General features: G+C 48.7%; 1 protein-coding gene across 1 annotated transcript in view; it reads right to left on the bottom strand.

Moving 5' to 3' along the window:
* Nucleotides 1-6,995, bottom strand: part of LOC146789200 (anterior gradient protein 2-A-like) — a 28,481-nt gene extending 21,486 nt beyond the window's left edge. Inside the window, exons 1-2 of the mRNA XM_085630797.1 lie at nt 6,726-6,995; nt 5,690-5,813 (exon numbers count right to left, since the gene is read on the bottom strand). Of these exons, the coding sequence (XP_085486923.1) occupies nt 5,690-5,801 (112 nt within the window). The 5' untranslated portion in view covers nt 5,802-5,813; nt 6,726-6,995. The remainder of the gene's footprint in view (nt 1-5,689; nt 5,814-6,725) is intronic.
* Nucleotides 6,996-16,571: the final 9,576 nt, after the last annotated feature.

Raw genomic sequence — 16,571 nt, 5'->3', positions numbered from 1 at the left:
AGTGGAGAGCGGGGGACGAGGAGTCAGTGGAAAGGTGGAGGGCGATAGAGAGCTTTGAATGGGATGTCCGTGGATAGGTGAAGAGGGATAGAGAGCTGGACATGTGGTGTCAGGAGAGAAGTGGGAAGGAGTAGAGATGTGGAAATGGGGAAAGGTGGGAAGTGGTACTGAGCTGGGGATGGGGTTACATAGGAGAGGTGGGAAGGAGTGGAAAACTGGGGATGGGGTGTCAGTGGAGAGGTGGGAAGGAGTAGGGAGTTGGGAATGGGGTGTCAGTGGAGAGGTGGGAAGGAGAAGAGAGCAGGGGATGGAGCGTCAGGGGAGAGGTGGGAGGGGTAGAGACCTGGGGATGGGGTGTCATTGGAGAGGTGGGCAGGAGTAGAGAGATGGGGCTGGGGTGTCAGGGGAGAGGTGGGAATGAGTAGGGAGCTGGGGATAGGGTGTCAGGGGAGAGGTGGGAAAAAGTAGAGAGCTGGGATTGGGGTGTCAGGGAAGAGGTGGGAGGGTAAGAGAGCTGGGAATGGGGTATCATCGGAGAGGTGAGAAGGAGTAGACAGCTGGGGATGGGGTGTCAGGGGAGAGCTGGGAAGGAATAGATAGCTTTGGATGGGGTGTCAGGGGAGAGGTGGAAAGGAGTAGAGACCTGGGGATGGGGTGTCAGGTGAAAGCTGGAAAGGAGTAGAGACCTGGGGATGGGGTGTCAGGGGAGACGTGGGAATAAGTATAGGGCTGAGGTGTCAGTGGAGAGGTGGGAAGGAGTACAAAGCTTTGGATGGGGTGTCAGGGGAAAGGCGGGGAGGAGTAGAGAGCTGGGGATGGGGTGCATGTATTTGTATTGTATGTTTTTGGTATTTGTTAGGCGTGTGTGACCCGTAGGTCTGGCAGTGCCAGCAGATACTCAAACCTCTTGTGAGCTTGTTCCATTCGGAGATATAGAGGTAGGGCGTTCCAGGTTTCAGGGCCTATTTTGGAGAAGGCTTGGCCTCCGTTCCTTACTGTATGCACTTTAGGTACTGCTAGGAATTGTTTACTGGTCGAGCGCAGAAGTCTAGTTGGTTGGTATTTTATTAGTTTTTTGGCTAGATATTTTGGCCCTTTGCCGTTTAGGGTCTTGTGGACCAAGCAGCATATTTTGAAATTGATCCTCTTTTTTATGGGCGGGGGGGGGGATGAGGGGGGGGCAATGGAGGGTCTTTAGGCTGATTGCGGAAGTGGTGCGGGGAGGGAGGTTTAGGACCAGTCTGGCCGCAGTGTTTTGTACGACATGAAGTTTTGACAACTGCTCCTCAGTAATGGAAGCTAGTAGCGCATTCCCCTAATCTAAACGGCTAATGATAAGTCCCTGTACTAGGGGCATGCGGGATGATAGGGGAATCCACTTAAAGATTTTTCTAAGGGTTCTCATTAGGCCGTAGCTGGTGCGTACCACGTTGTTTATGTGGTCTGCCATGGAGAGTTTATCAACTATTATTGTGCTCAGATTTCGCGCTATGTGATTTGGGTGGAGGGCAGGGTCCCAAGGACGGCGGCCACCAGTCATCTGTCCATATTTTCTGAGCGTTGCCAAAAAGCAGGATTTCAGTTTTGCTTGCATTGAGTAATAAGTGGTTACTCGCCATCCAGTCGTTAATGGACGACATGCACTGTGTGAATCTGGATTTGATGTCATTGGGATCTGATCCAAGTGTGATCAGTAACTGCATGTCATCGGCGTATGACACTGTGTCGAACCCATATGCTCAGATTGTCGTCACCAGTGGTGACACATATGGATTAAAGAGCGTGGGGCTCAATATGGATCCCTGGGGGACTCCCTTGTCAATTTTCTGATTTTTGGAGGAGAAGACAACTATTTGAACCTTGGAGGACCTGTCTGTCAGGTAGCTCTTGATCCAGCTTAATGCTGGGCCCTCGACACCAAACTCCAATAGGCGTTCCAGAAGGACGTCATGTGAGATAATGTTGAAGGCCGCTGATAAATCAAGCAAGATCAAGATGGCAGACTGTCTTGCGTCGAGAGAGAGCCTGATGTTGTCGACTATCTCAAGCAGGGCAGTTTCGGTGCTGTGAAACGCCCGGAAACCCGACTGAGATGGGTCCAGCAGATTGTTGTTTTCCAGATATTTATTTAGCTGGTCCTTGATCAGTGATTCCATGACCTTGCCAAATAAGGGTAGAAAGCAGATTGGTCGATAATTGTCAAGTTGTTTAGGGTCGGCTGTTGGTTTTTTCAGGATTGGTCTAATTATGGCCTCCTTCCAGTGTGAGGTAATGATAGATTTTGATAGTGAGAGGTTACATTTTTTCGTTAGGTGTGGGATAAGAGTTGGCGCGATTTTAGATAATATCTGAGAGGATGCAGGGTCGGCTGGAGATCCAGATTTGATTTTGTTTAGGGTGAGGGCTACTTCTTCCTCTGTAATAGTGCAAAATTGTTTGAGGGAGGGGGTGTGTGAGGGAGGAACTTTATTGCACTCCTGTTTGGATGGAGTGTCTGTTGGGAATTGTTTGTAGATATCGTCTATTATATCTACAAAAAAAGATGAGAGGGAGTCGACCCACTCTTTGGAAGTAGTGAGCAGTTGTTGGCACGAGGAGGGGTTAGTAAATTCTTTTACTATTTTGTACAGTTCTTTATGGGAGTTGGAGGCGTGATTTATTCTGTTTCCTAAATATTTTTTTTGGGGCCGTAGCTATGTGGTCCATATAGAGCCGATGTATAGTTTTATAGTGCTGTTTGTCTGTTTCATTTTTTGTGTGTCGCCATTTACATTCAGCTTTTCTGACGGTGAGTTTGTCAATTTTTAAGTCTGGAGTGAACCAGGGGGAGAGTTTAACCGGGTACCCAGTAGCCTTTTTCAGAGCGATTATGTCCAAGGTCTTACTGATGGTGAGTTCCAAATCTCTGGCTGCCTTGTTAGTGTAGGTGATCTCGGATGGGGAGAGGAGAGTGAAGTGAGTGGAGAAAGATTCTATGTTTCTCTTGTTCCAAGATCTACTTGGCTTTGGTTCTCTCTTGGGTTGAGGTTCAGTCGGCATCCCGTGTATTAAAAACCTTATTACGTGGTGGTCGGACCATAGGACTGGGAGTAGCTGGTGGATCACGACATTGGGGGAGTTTGTGAATAAAAGGTCTAAGGAGTGGCCGGCGATGTGGGTGGGGCCCTTCACCAGTTGCTTTAGGTCCAATATACTAAGACTGGTGATGAGATCTATTGTGTGGGGATCCGATGAGAGTTCAGAATGGTAGTTGAAATCCCCTAGTAGGAGGAAATTGTCGGTGGCCAGAATGTGTGGCATAATTATTTCTGTTAGATTATTAGTGAAGTGAGCTTTGTTACCGGGTAGTCTGTAGAGTAGGGCGCCTTTCCAGGATAACTTGTTGATATGCTCTGAGTTGAAGATACATATCAGCTGATAGCAATAGCACTTCCCCTTGGCTATGTCAGGTAAAGATGAATCTTGTAGCCATGTTTCTGTGATAAAGAATACATTGGGTTTTTCTGAGTCCAATAAGGACCAGATTTCTAGTGCGTGTTTTGGGAAGGAGGGCGCATTGCAGTATAGACTGGTCAGGTGTTTGGGCTTTGTTGTGGAATTGATTAGGGGGCTTTTGTTGCTACTGTGGGATGTTTCGATTTGTCTACTTGGTGAAGGGTACTCGTGCGTTATGTGACTCGTTAATATTGGCAGGGTGGAGGTGCTGTCAGGTTTCCCATGGGGTACTTTGTTAAGAAGGTGAAGTCCATGGTTGGTGTATTAAAGAATGGCCATCCTGTACTAGTGAGAGAAAATTGCTGGTGGGAAAAGGGCAGAGTGTCTGGCGTCGGTCAAGCGCGGACGGGTGCAGACGGGCTTGCCTTCGGCAGGCCGCCGGTGAGCTGCTGCGCGCGTCCGCTCGGCGCACTTCCTTTTATGCCAGGAAGTGGGCGGGACCGCGACAGCTTGTCTGAAGCGCTGACCGGCTTCAGGGGGAGTGAGTGACGTTGGGAGGAAGTGAGGATGAGATTGTTGGTGCCTAACCCCTCTGCTCAAACCGCACAATCCGCGGCAGACCAGGGGTGCACAAAAGACAAGTGAGTAAAAACGAGCAATTTAAAAGCAATTATGTTTAAAATAAAAGATTCTGCAGCGTCAATTCTGTCTTGACCTGCCTTAGTTGACTCTCTTCTGGTTTCTGGGTGTCAGGGGAGAGGTGGGAAGGAGTAGAGAGCTGGGGATGGGGTGTCAGGTTGGAGCTGGGAAGTAGTAGAGAGAGTTGGGGATGGTTATCAGGGGAGGGTGGGAAGGAGTAGAGAGCTGGGATGGGGTGTCGGGGCAGAGGTGCAGAGGGGTAGAGAGCTGGGAATGGGGTGTCAGGGGAGAGGTGGTAAGGAGTAGAGATCTGGGAATGTGGTGTCCGTGGGTAGGTGGAAAGGGATAGAGAGCTGGGGATGTGGTGTCAGGTAAGAGGTGCGAAGAGGTAGAGAACTTGAATTGGGAGATATAAGAGGAAACATGAACCAAAGTATGATGTGCGGAAGAAACGGATGACAAGACGAAGGGAGAGGATGAAACAAGAGTGCCCAGAGTGAAGGGGGAGTCCCAAAAAGAGATGAAATCGATGGTACATTGAGAAGGATGCAAAGACTTTGATGGGTACCATGTGCTGTTAAGGAGGTTCTCAGTTTTAAAAAAAAAAAGAGAACAAAAGGTCTTGTCTCATATCTCTGGAAATGTTGTCCCAGAGTGAAGAACCTGAGAAGGACTGAAGCGAAGCGCAGGATCTGATATAACTGGGTGATTAGGGGGCGTGGGGGGGTGGTTGGGTTCTAGGTGGAGAATACTGAAACTAAAGATGCTTTATGCCTCTGCATCATGGCTTAAGCTTTTTCAGATAATTCGATGTTTTTATAGTAAAGGCATTGAAAATAGAGCAGGTACATCCCATTAAAATGTAACTTTCGAGTCCTGGTGATATAAAGTGTATTTAAAGGTGCATAGCTCTCACGTCCAGGCAAAAGTATTGATTTACAAAAGAGGCTGAGGCAAGACTGTATCACGCCTGTCACTGCCTTGGGGTATATATACTACAGGAACAAGCATCCCATCCTGTCCAGGTTTTAGTTTTGCATTCTTGCACTTGTAGTCCTGGTTGTCTCCTTACACAACGAGCACTACACGTCCCACAACGCAAAGCAAACCCTTAGATGAGCTGCTCAGGCGTGGACCAATGAAACGTGTGAGTTCTGCAGAGTATTTCAGGCGCAGATACCTTGTAAAGGGAGCAGGGCAGAGGATTGAAAGAGGAGTTCAAATTCTAAAGTCCCAAATTAAGCACTTTCATAGAGCGCATTTCTTGTTGTTTAATAATCCTCACAGAAAATGACAACACAGAAAGTAACAGATAGTGCGACAGGCAAAAAAGGGCACCAGTTTTACTTCAGAGCAACACATTCTTCTTTCCTTTTACAAAATATTGTTACAGTGTGTGCCCCATTGACTCGACTGAGGACTACAATGCAAGTGCACTGGTTTCTTAAATGTAAACGGGGATGTAACATTTATACCTGTGACATGCGTCCATCTTGTCACCCTCTAGCACACAACGCTTTGAAACATTGGGTATAGAGAACAAAGAAGAAACGAACGAGGAAAAGCTGGAACTAAAATTTTAAAAAAAGAAGGAAAAAGAAAACAAATGCCATACCCCTGGACAGAGTCTGGACTTTCTTCACTTCCGGTTTCTTGGCGCTCTCCTTGGCTAGGCTGTACGAAGACAGCACCAGGAGCAGAAGGGCTGACAGGTAACCTTTCACCATGTTGAGCGATGTCTGGGTAAATAAACAGAAAAAAAAACAAGGGCATACCTTAATCTTCAACTCGTGATCGCAAAGCAAGAATTAGGGAAACCATGCTATCTACCCACCTCATAAGTTCATAAAAACATACATTGCTCTGTTAAATACGTAAACGCCTTTCACAATTCACCAAACAATTAACTGCTGCTGGAGCGGGGAGTTTTAAACCTCAAACAATAACTTTTTATGCAGGTAACAAATTCAGGTTGGGGAGAGGCAGTGTTGTATGTTGTTAAGGAGTGGCCGTCCGAAAATGGGTAGTCAAGATAGTAGTGAATGAAGCAGTCACATACACGCTCAACTATGACCCTTTTGTCATATAGTTGTTTCCATAAGGGTTCCAACATAGCACAATGACATCCCATCCCCAGCTGACACTTTACGTTTTCTGCAGTTATTGATTCATCTTCTCACTGAAAAAAATGCCAGACCCAATTTCTGAACATACAACATTGATTCAAAATAAGTAAATTCTAAATACTGAAGTAGGCACTATACAGAAACCTAATGTGCCGTTCAAAGGTGACTCATGTACACCAAGCCTCTCCCTGAAAACAAACACAGGAGCTATCACAGTGTGCAGAGAATCTTAGACTCGCGCTGCAGGAGCTCTTTGTGGTCAAAGGACATTATTCGACGATGGAAAAATCTCTTGACGAATAGCGCGCATTATAAGCTTTCCCGGAGCGGTGATATTTTGCTATAATTGGATGTAATCGGCAGATCTTTCGAAGCTCCTCGAACCTGGTTGGGTGGGAGCGGGCTCGCGCCGGTACCAGACTCCTGCCTGAGCCCTTTGTTTGTTTCAGATTCCTTCGCATGCAACCTGAACCCAAAGCTCCCCTGGCCGCAGGTGAGCTCCCGGCAGAGCGATGACAGCCTTACCTGGCCTCCCACCTGCACTTGTCTTCCGTGCTGGGAAGTGCTCCGGCTTTGGATGGGAACTTCTGAGACTGAGGAGTCGCTATTTATACAGCTTGGCCGCCTGTCCCCTCCCACTTGCCCTGGAGGCCAGGGCTGATGCTACACTGGCACACTTTGTACACTTAAAAGAGTACCGAGGACGTCAGCAAGCCAGGGAGACCCTCACTGCACCCACAGAGAACCGTGCCTCCAAAGTGACACCTGCTGACCCCTGGATTTGTGCATTTCTCCAATTTATGGGAATTTATTCCTGATTTTGGCGTGTGTCCAAGTACAGGTAAGCTAGATTGCTAAAATCTGATTTGCCCGCAGGCTGATTTGTCCTTTTACGATTGGACGGATCTTTGCTTTGGGTAGGTGTCCATTGTGTACGTGGGAACGTGCTCCCAGCTCTGAATCATCACTATAAATACACAGGTAGATTCACCCTTACCTGGGTGGCTGCCAACTGAGAAATGGAGTCGAACCTCTGGGTGTGATCAAAATGGCTTAGTAGTTTTGATAATTATATTAAATGAGGTATGAACATGTCAAAAACATTATTATTATTGGTTCTCCCTTTGTCTGACTTTTATCCACTGGAACGTGCTAGCCGCTCTGCTCTCCAGGGGTTAGTTTACCATGAAACACAGGACCTGTTGGTTCACAGGTTTTTGGGCTCTTCTGTTTCTTCAGACAGAACAACAGGATGTCTGGCTGACTGAGCCCCACTGCTCCCGAAACTGAAGCTCAGTTGCCCCAGAAATGTGCTCTTGGCATATCTAAGGCTTGAATGTTTCTATGGCAGGTTTGGGAAGAGGCGTTCAGTACTCTCGGTGTTCTCAGCACAGTAACTGGATCACGAGAACGCCTTTGTTGTCCTCACAATATACCTCTTTTGGTAAATGACCTAATTAATACCGCGCAAATCAATGCTTTTGACTGAAATCAACACAACTGAAAATGTATGAAGGTAAGGGGCGGAGTTCATCTATTTCTTGAAGAGTTGTGGATGCTCAGACAAGATGTGAACATCCACAATTATAATGTGTGCAAATGCACACATTATGCAAATGGACAATTTTACAACAGACATATTCTCAATCTGCACGCATGTATAGATCCAATAAACCAGGTTTGACTAGAACCAAAGATCTAAACAACATACAATTTCTCTTTCAAGTAACTGGGGAGGAATGATTCCCCTATGGCAATGTACACAGTATCTGTGCATCTCTTTTTGATGTGAGTGGAGTCCTTGAATTCTCTTTCAAACTGCTTAAAATGCAGAGGATTTCAAAACCCTTTTATACTCTAATTGTGACAAGGGGTTAGCTCCTCTCACAGCAACAAACTAAGGCACATCGAGACAATCACAAAAAGTGGATTCGCTTAGTCACCAGCACAGCGTAGAACTTTCCCTCTTGCTAACTAATATCGGTGAGTCGTGTATAGGTTTAATTCTTAGTTAACAGAATCAAGGCCCTGGAACATTCTGACTTACTAACTATTTAGAGCAAGGATCCATTTAGGAGGCTCAATTATAGATGTCCACCTGTGTTCTGGTTGGAAGACACAGCAACAGAGAACCCTCAGCTACTTTTCCACAAATACCTATGTTTTTAATATTGTGTTTTAATTTGTTGAATCCCGAGGTGCCTGTAAACGAATACAGTACACCTCTGAGCTGCTGGAAGTGTCTTTAAAAAGGAACTGGAATCAGGTTTTCCCAGAGCTTGCTAAGTGCATCTAAATATCAGCTGTCTCCAGTTGCAGCTAAGGGGAAAACAGGTCACTGGCTCCTGTTCTGGAGAGATGGGAGGCATTCATTTAGTTCTGAGTAGACCACAGTGCCTTACTGCGGTATCTGCAGTACTAATACTGTCTGTAGACCACAGTGTCTTACTGCGGTACCTGCAGTACTAATACTGTCTTCAAACACCACATGATGCACAAGGGAGCACTTGACCTGGTTTCTGGGATGAGTGTAATCTCCGCATGAAATATGGAACCAACACGTCAAGCTTGTATGCCGACCAGCCTAATAGCACATATTTTGCTCTGATTGAGGTGCATAAATGTGTTGCCAAAAGTAATTCCTCTTTTCTCAGAATCGCTTATGTTTCAAAACCATTCAAATGGAGCTAACATAATTATTCAGGTGCAATGCAAGTTACAATGATTGCGTAATCCCTTTTCTGGCCATACACTTCATGCACACACACACACACATTTGGATATTATCTGGGTAGTGACAGAAACACATTTGTTGGGCTAGTAGCCCCCGCATAAATGAGTAAATAATCAAATTTGAACAACCTCTTTTTAGTTCACTCTTATGCTAGAAGGTTGTGACATAACTATAAAATTTGAGTGGACCATAGGGACCTTATGCAGGCCCAAGTTTCGGGTAACTTAATGTGAAGGTTAGCTGGCAAGTGATTGCTGAGTTTGTAGAAGCTTAACTGAGCTTCATCAATTGGACGGTTGAGCATTGCTTCGAGGATGCGTTGTTCAGCAGCTACTGAGAGTAAGGTGCGGGGCTGCATTGCAGAGTCCAGCACTGTCACGAGGAAGCCCTGGTTGAGGGACTTGCATTGCAAAGTTCGTCGTAGCATACCAGCGGTTCCAAAGAAGCTGCGGGGCTGGGATGCAGAGTCCTATGCCATCATCGATGATGCTGTCGATTATGGGCTTGTGGTGCGAAGGCCTGCATCAAGGATGCATCATGCAGCAGCAGTTCTCGAGAGACTGTGTGTCAGGCCGTGAGGTAACGAGCCGCGCCTACTCCCGACAAACGTCGGAACTACAATTCCCGGCGGCCTTTGCCGAAGGGGAGGAGCCACGAGAATATAGTCGCGTACGACGCTCCTGGCGTCGTACGTGATACTGACCAGACTTGCCAAGCGGACGCTTGGCACGGTGATTTCCGCGTTACGAGACGAGTGCTATCGTCCAACCCGGGTTCAATTCGGACCCTCCTTCTGGCTACGCGACACGGCTGTCCGTGAGCGGGAGGCCAGGAACCTTGAACCGAAGATACGAATCAGCTGCGGACCTTCCACGAAGGCGGGAGGACTCGTAGCGGTGTATCAGACCCCCCCGTGTCTCCCTGAGTTCACAGGGTTTTGGGCAGGACTGTTCCCGGTCGAACTCCGTGAGACCTGGGTCTGCCGACGACCAGAGGGGTAAGACTCTTGACCCCCGGAGCGGAGGTTGAGAGTAGCTTTTACTCATTTGTTTTCGAGACATTTGGCCACCACCCTCTAGGCTTCCAGGGAGGAAGTGGAGGGGCTTCTTTTTTCTTTGGTTAGTAGGGGCAAAACTTCAGGGACGAGACTTATGTTCGTTTGATAAAAACATTGCTGCATTCCTTGGATTCCCCGGTGAGGGGCCTTTTTGGTTTGTTCTGTTTCCTGCTGCTAGATGCTGGCAGAGTTCCTATATGCTTTCAGTGTGGGCAGCATGGTTCTTCTCATCCGTGATTGAAACACATCCTACCGTCAGGACTAGAGAAGACTGATGGTACGAAGAGGTCTTAGCGAGAATGAAATGAGAGTAGTTAGGGAAATGAACTGTTGTTGACCTGTGTGTTTTCTCTCGTTTCAGGTATCCCTTCCCTTGCAGCCCCTTCCCTACCTTTCCCTCGCTTGATTACCTCTATGCTCTGTTCACAATTGTCTAGTCAGAGTGTGGGGAAATCAGGAGGTGGACCCATATGAGCATCGCCCTGATCCTGAGGAGCGTGGAGCCGTCGTGACAGAATCACGTACCCACGAAACAGTCTCCTCCCGGTCAGGGTTCGGCTCAGTGATGGCTACGTTAGAGGAAGTTATCCGAGCTTTGAATTTGGTCCAACAGGAAGTCGCAGCTTCTCGCGCAGAGAATGCGGTGCTGAAGGATAGACTTGATAGACAAGCCAGAAATCCCTTTGATGTGTCTTCAGGCAGTTCACAAATCCAAGTACATGTCCCCCCGCCGATTCCCTTGGCTAGTCCGGAAAGGTATGCAGGCGACCCCCATAAAATACAAAATTTCCTGACACAAATTGCACTTCATTTCTCTTGTAGACCTGCCTCTTTTGCCACAAACATATCTAGGGTATCCTTCGCTATATCATATCTCACAGGGGACGCCGCCAATTGGGCGGTTCCGTTGGTCAGAAACGACGATCCACTACTCTCCGATTGGACAGCCTTCCGGATGGAATTCGAGAGGGTGTTCGATAGGAGAGCCACCACACTCAGTGCGGATAGGGAGTTTTTGGAACTGCGGCAGGGTAGGAAGGATTTGGTAACATACATGACCTCCTTCAACCGACTGGTGGGAGAAACAGCATGGCCTGAGGAAAAACGAATGGCCCTGTATTACCAAGGACTTCGGGACGAACTAAAAGACGTCCTGGCCCAAATTGATCCCCAGCCCAACACTTGTACGGATCTCATAAACCTCACCCTGAGACTAGACCATCGAATGTCCGATAGGGGCGGGGACCGTAGAGGAAGAGAAAGAGGGACGGGGGGCGTAGAGAGACCAATCCGACCATCTCAGGCCTCGAATGAGGCCGTTCCCGAGCCCATGGACGTCGGAGCTATAAGGCCTCCACTGTCAAAATCCGAACGCGAATCCAGGCGAGTGCAGGGGCTCTGCATGTACTGTGGGAAGAAGGGACACTACGTAAGGGAGTGCCCTGTGAAGCCCAAGAAAAGGAATGAGTCATACCCAGGGAAACAAGTAGCCACCGCACAAACGGAGTCTGACGAACGAAAAACCGGAGACATCAGGCGGGAGGAGGTAGCTGAATGCAAATGGATAGTTCCGTCGTTGGGGTTTTCAGGGGTACAGGGAGCAACCGCTCACATAGTGTTAACAATGACCCTCCGAACCGGGCGGAAACAACATCTGGTTCGGACGATGATTGACTCCGGGGCCACCGGTAACTTTATAGATGACGGACTAGTGCAGCGACTGGGACTTGGAAGAGTGCCCAGCGAAAAACCAGAGACCGTATTAGCAGTAGACGGCAAACCGTTGAAATCCGGCCCAGTTACTGAGCATACGGATATCATAGAACTAGTGCTCGAAGGCTCACCACAAGACCATGTGGAGAACCTCGCGCTGAACATCATTGAGGCACCACAATACGAAATAATTCTGGGCATGCCATGGCTCTGGCATCACAATCCCACCCTGGATTGGAAACAAAAAACCATAGCGTTCAACTCTCCTGACTGTATGACCAAGTGCATGAAAGCACATACCTCGCAGGTTCTATCCATGATTCAGGGTTACCAGGTAGCCACAGCAGCCGAAAAGGACGTGGCGTTGCCCGCGGAGTATCGGAGATACCAAGAGGTGTTCAGTGAAACCAAGGCGGAGAAACTCCCTCCACACCGCGAATATGATTGTCAAATTGATCTCATAGATGGCGCCATCATCCCATCATGTAGGGTATATGCCTTATCGGAACCCGAAACGAGACACCTACGGGCCTACCTAGATCATTTCTGTTCCATTGGCTTTATTCGCCCTTCTCGTTCACCAGCGGCATCCCCCCTTTTTTTTACGGCGAAAGCCAATGGGGAACTTCGCACGTGTATCGATTACAGACAACTGAATAAAAACACCATTAGAAATCGATACCCTCTCCCACTCATCCCCGTGTTGTTGGATCAGGTCAGGGAGGCCAAGATATATACCCGATTGGATTTAAGAGGGGCGTACCACCTGGTGAGGATCCGAGACGGAGATGAGTGGAAGACGGCTTTTAAAACTCGTTTTGGTTTATTTGAATACTTGGTTATGCCGTTCGGGCTATGTAACGCCCCGGCGGCATTCCAGTATTTCCTTAATGATGTTTTAAAAGAATACGTGGACAGATTCGTAATCGTCTATATCGACGACATTTTGGTCTATTCAGTCACACCTGAACAACATACCCGTCATGTCTTTCTCATCCTACAAGCACTACAGGACAATGGCCTCTATTGTAAACTTAGTAAGTGCGAGTTTAGCGTTACAGAGGTAGAATTCCTGGGAGTCATATTAAATCCCCGGGGGTTTCGAATGGCAGAGAGGAAGGTGGAGGCAGTCCAGAATTGGCCCATTCCCAAAAGCGTGAGGGAAGTGCAATGCTTTTTGGGGTTCTCTAATTACTACAGACGGTTCATCCCTCAGTTCTCGCAAGTAGCCGCTCCCATCACTAGATTGCTGAGAAAGGCTACCCCGTTTCTGTGGACCTCACAGGCCACGGAGGCATTTGAACAACTGAAAAGGGCCTTCTGTAACGCCCCCATTTTGCGACATCCCCAAATGGAGAACCCATTCATTGTGGAGGCGGACGCCTCAAATGTGGCCACCGGGGCGGTGCTATCACAGAGGGACAAACACACAGGCCAATTGCACCCGGTGGCATTCCTATCCAAAAAGCTAAATGCAGCAGAAGCAAATTACACGGTGGCCGAGAAAGAACTCCTGGCCATCAAGACTGCTTTCCAAGAGTGGAGGCATTACCTTTGGGGAGCACAACATCCAATAACGGTATACTCGGACCACCGGAACTTGCAGTATATGAAAACGGCCAGACACCTGTCACAAAGGCAAATGAGGTGGATGCTGTTTTTTGCAGGATATGACTTTGTGATCACCTTTAGACCAGGAGCTGACAACAGAAAAGCAGATTCATTGTCTAGGCAGGGGGAAGCGGAAGAAGCCATACAGGATGAACCAAGAACAATCATACCCCCCGAGAGAATTGTATGTACCATCGCCGCAAATCAATTCATGGAACACGTGACCGGTAACCGATCTCCACAACAGTGGAAAAAATGGGCATCTCAAGACGTTCGTAGGACTCTCAAACATGGAATCCCGCTGCACGACAACAAACTATACCTGCCTACCCACACCCTCCGTTTGAAGGCGTTCAATTGGTGTCACAATGCGACAGTAGCAGGCCACCCAGGAGTGAAAAAAACCATGCACTTGGTGCAAAGGCAATTCTGGTGGGAGGGTCTGGCAAAGGACGTGAAACTATGGATAGAACAATGCGAAACATGTGCCAGGGCAAAAGGCGAACAGAACAAGAACAAAGGACTGTTAATGCCTCTACCCACGCCTTCCCAACCATGGCAATCGATCAGCGTGGATTTTATAGTGGGTCTCCCACGGGACCAGGGATGTAACGCCATATTAGTAGTCGTAGACAGTCTGACGAAAATGGGCCATTTTATTCCCTGCAAGAACCTGCCTACGGCCAGCGAAACAACGCAACTACTTTTGACAAATGTAGTGAAGCTACACGGAATTCCCCGGGTCATAATCTCCGACAGAGGCCCCCAATTCATAGCACGGTTCTGGCACGTGTGGTGCCAGGCCCTTCGAGTGGAAGACGCTCTGTCCACCAGCTTCCACCCGCAAACCGATGGGCAAACGGAGAGACTAAACCAAACCCTCAAGAAATATCTGCGATGCTATGCCAACGAAGCAGAAAAATCGTGGGTATCCTTGTTATGGTTGGCCGAACTATCATACAACAATGCGTGGCATTGTTCAACAGGAGAAACCCCTTTTAGGGCAAATACGGGCTTCCATGCAAACACCTTACCAGTGGCCATTCCTAGTGAAGTACAAAATCATCCAACGGTCTCGGCACAGATGAAAGCCCTCCTAAAAGGTCATCGCCGCATCCAAGCCCATCTCCAACAAGCCAAGACATCCTACAAGACATGGGCAGACAAACACCGACAAGAGGGTCCCACATACCAAGCAGGCGATAGAGTATGGCTCTCTACCAAGAACCTACGGTTCCGTTATCGAAGCATTTTTCACCCACGGTATATAGGTCCATATACCGTCGTGCGCAGAATAAACCCAGTGGCCTATAAACTGAAGTTGCCAGGGTCATTGAGAGTCCACCCAGTATTCCACTGCAGCCTGCTGAAACCAGCAAAAGGCAAACCCCACAAAGTACCGTCCCCCGTGATAGTGGACGGGGAAAAAGAATATGAGGTACGACGCATCCTGGATTCCAAGTACCGCCAAGGATGCCTGTGGTACTTGGTGTCATGGAAGGGTTACACTGCGGAGAACGATTCGTGGGAACCGTGCTCAGGGGTCCATGCCCCCCGTGCGGTGCGATCGTTTTATGCCCGAAATCCGACCAAACCTGGCGCTAGGAGGCGCTTGGGAGGGGGGCGTACTGTCAGGCCGTGAGGTAACGAGCCGCGCCTACTCCCGACAAACGTCGGAACTACAATTCCCGGCGGCCTTTGCCGAAGGGGAGGAGCCACGAGAATATAGTCGCGTACGACGCTCCTGGCGTCGTACGTGATACTGACCAGACTTGCCAAGCGGACGCTTGGCACGGTGATTTCCGCGTTACGAGACGAGTGCTATCGTCCAACCCGGGTTCAATTCGGACCCTCCTTCTGGCTACGCGACACGGCTGTCCGTGAGCGGGAGGCCAGGAACCTTGAACCGAAGATACGAATCAGCTGCGGACCTTCCACGAAGGCGGGAGGACTCGTAGCGGTGTATCAGACCCCCCCGTGTCTCCCTGAGTTCACAGGGTTTTGGGCAGGACTGTTCCCGGTCGAACTCCGTGAGACCTGGGTCTGCCGACGACCAGAGGGGTAAGACTCTTGACCCCCGGAGCGGAGGTTGAGAGTAGCTTTTACTCATTTGTTTTCGAGACATTTGGCCACCACCCTCTAGGCTTCCAGGGAGGAAGTGGAGGGGCTTCTTTTTTCTTTGGTTAGTAGGGGCAAAACTTCAGGGACGAGACTTATGTTCGTTTGATAAAAACATTGCTGCATTCCTTGGATTCCCCGGTGAGGGGCCTTTTTGGTTTGTTCTGTTTCCTGCTGCTAGATGCTGGCAGAGTTCCTATATGCTTTCAGTGTGGGCAGCATGGTTCTTCTCATCCGTGATTGAAACACATCCTACCGTCAGGACTAGAGAAGACTGATGGTACGAAGAGGTCTTAGCGAGAATGAAATGAGAGTAGTTAGGGAAATGAACTGTTGTTGACCTGTGTGTTTTCTCTCGTTTCAGGTATCCCTTCCCTTGCAGCCCCTTCCCTACCTTTCCCTCGCTTGATTACCTCTATGCTCTGTTCACAATTGTCTAGTCAGAGTGTGGGGAAATCAGGAGGTGGACCCATATGAGCATCGCCCTGATCCTGAGGAGCGTGGAGCCGTCGTGACACTGTGGGCTGTAATGAGAGGTCTGGTATAGGGGATGCATTGAGCTGCAATGCTTCCTAAGTGGAGTTGCGAGGAGATGCATCATGCTGTGTTGGTTCTGCTTACAGGACCACAGGTGGTCTGGCCACTTCCAAGGGTCCAAGATTAAGACAGTACCACTTGGGGAGTACGACTCACAGAAGACAGAGTCCAGGTGCTGCGTTCAAGGTGGTTGGACCCTTTTTTGTCCCTGAGGTGCTGACCAGGAGGCCAGCCAACTAGCCCTTGGAGTCACCTTGGTGGCCCTGGAATCAAAATGCAGATGCAGTTCTTTACTCAGGCATCAGGGTCTCAGGCCAACAGGGAAACAGAGTAGGGGTCATTCTTGCAGAGCATCATAGAAGTCCTTCTGAGTCTTCCACAGGTCCAGAGGTGTACGGAAGAGTTGGGTCTGAGGGTCCATTATTTCTACCTGGTGACTACTTTGAAGTAGGAGTAGATTGTGAATATTTCCACCCACAGAGGTGTTTGGAATTTCCTGCCTCCCTGTCCTGGCCTCAGCTAGTCTGGGGTCACAAAAGACTAGTTGCAAACCCTTTGGGAGTGTGCGCAGGCAGAGCCTTTATGGTGTTCAAGTGTTGTT

Source organism: Triturus cristatus, chromosome 10, assembly GCF_964204655.1.
Source record: "Triturus cristatus chromosome 10, aTriCri1.1, whole genome shotgun sequence".
In the NCBI taxonomy this organism is placed as follows: Eukaryota; Metazoa; Chordata; class Amphibia; order Caudata; family Salamandridae; genus Triturus; species Triturus cristatus.
This window is presented reverse-complemented; position numbering and strand designations above follow the sequence as displayed.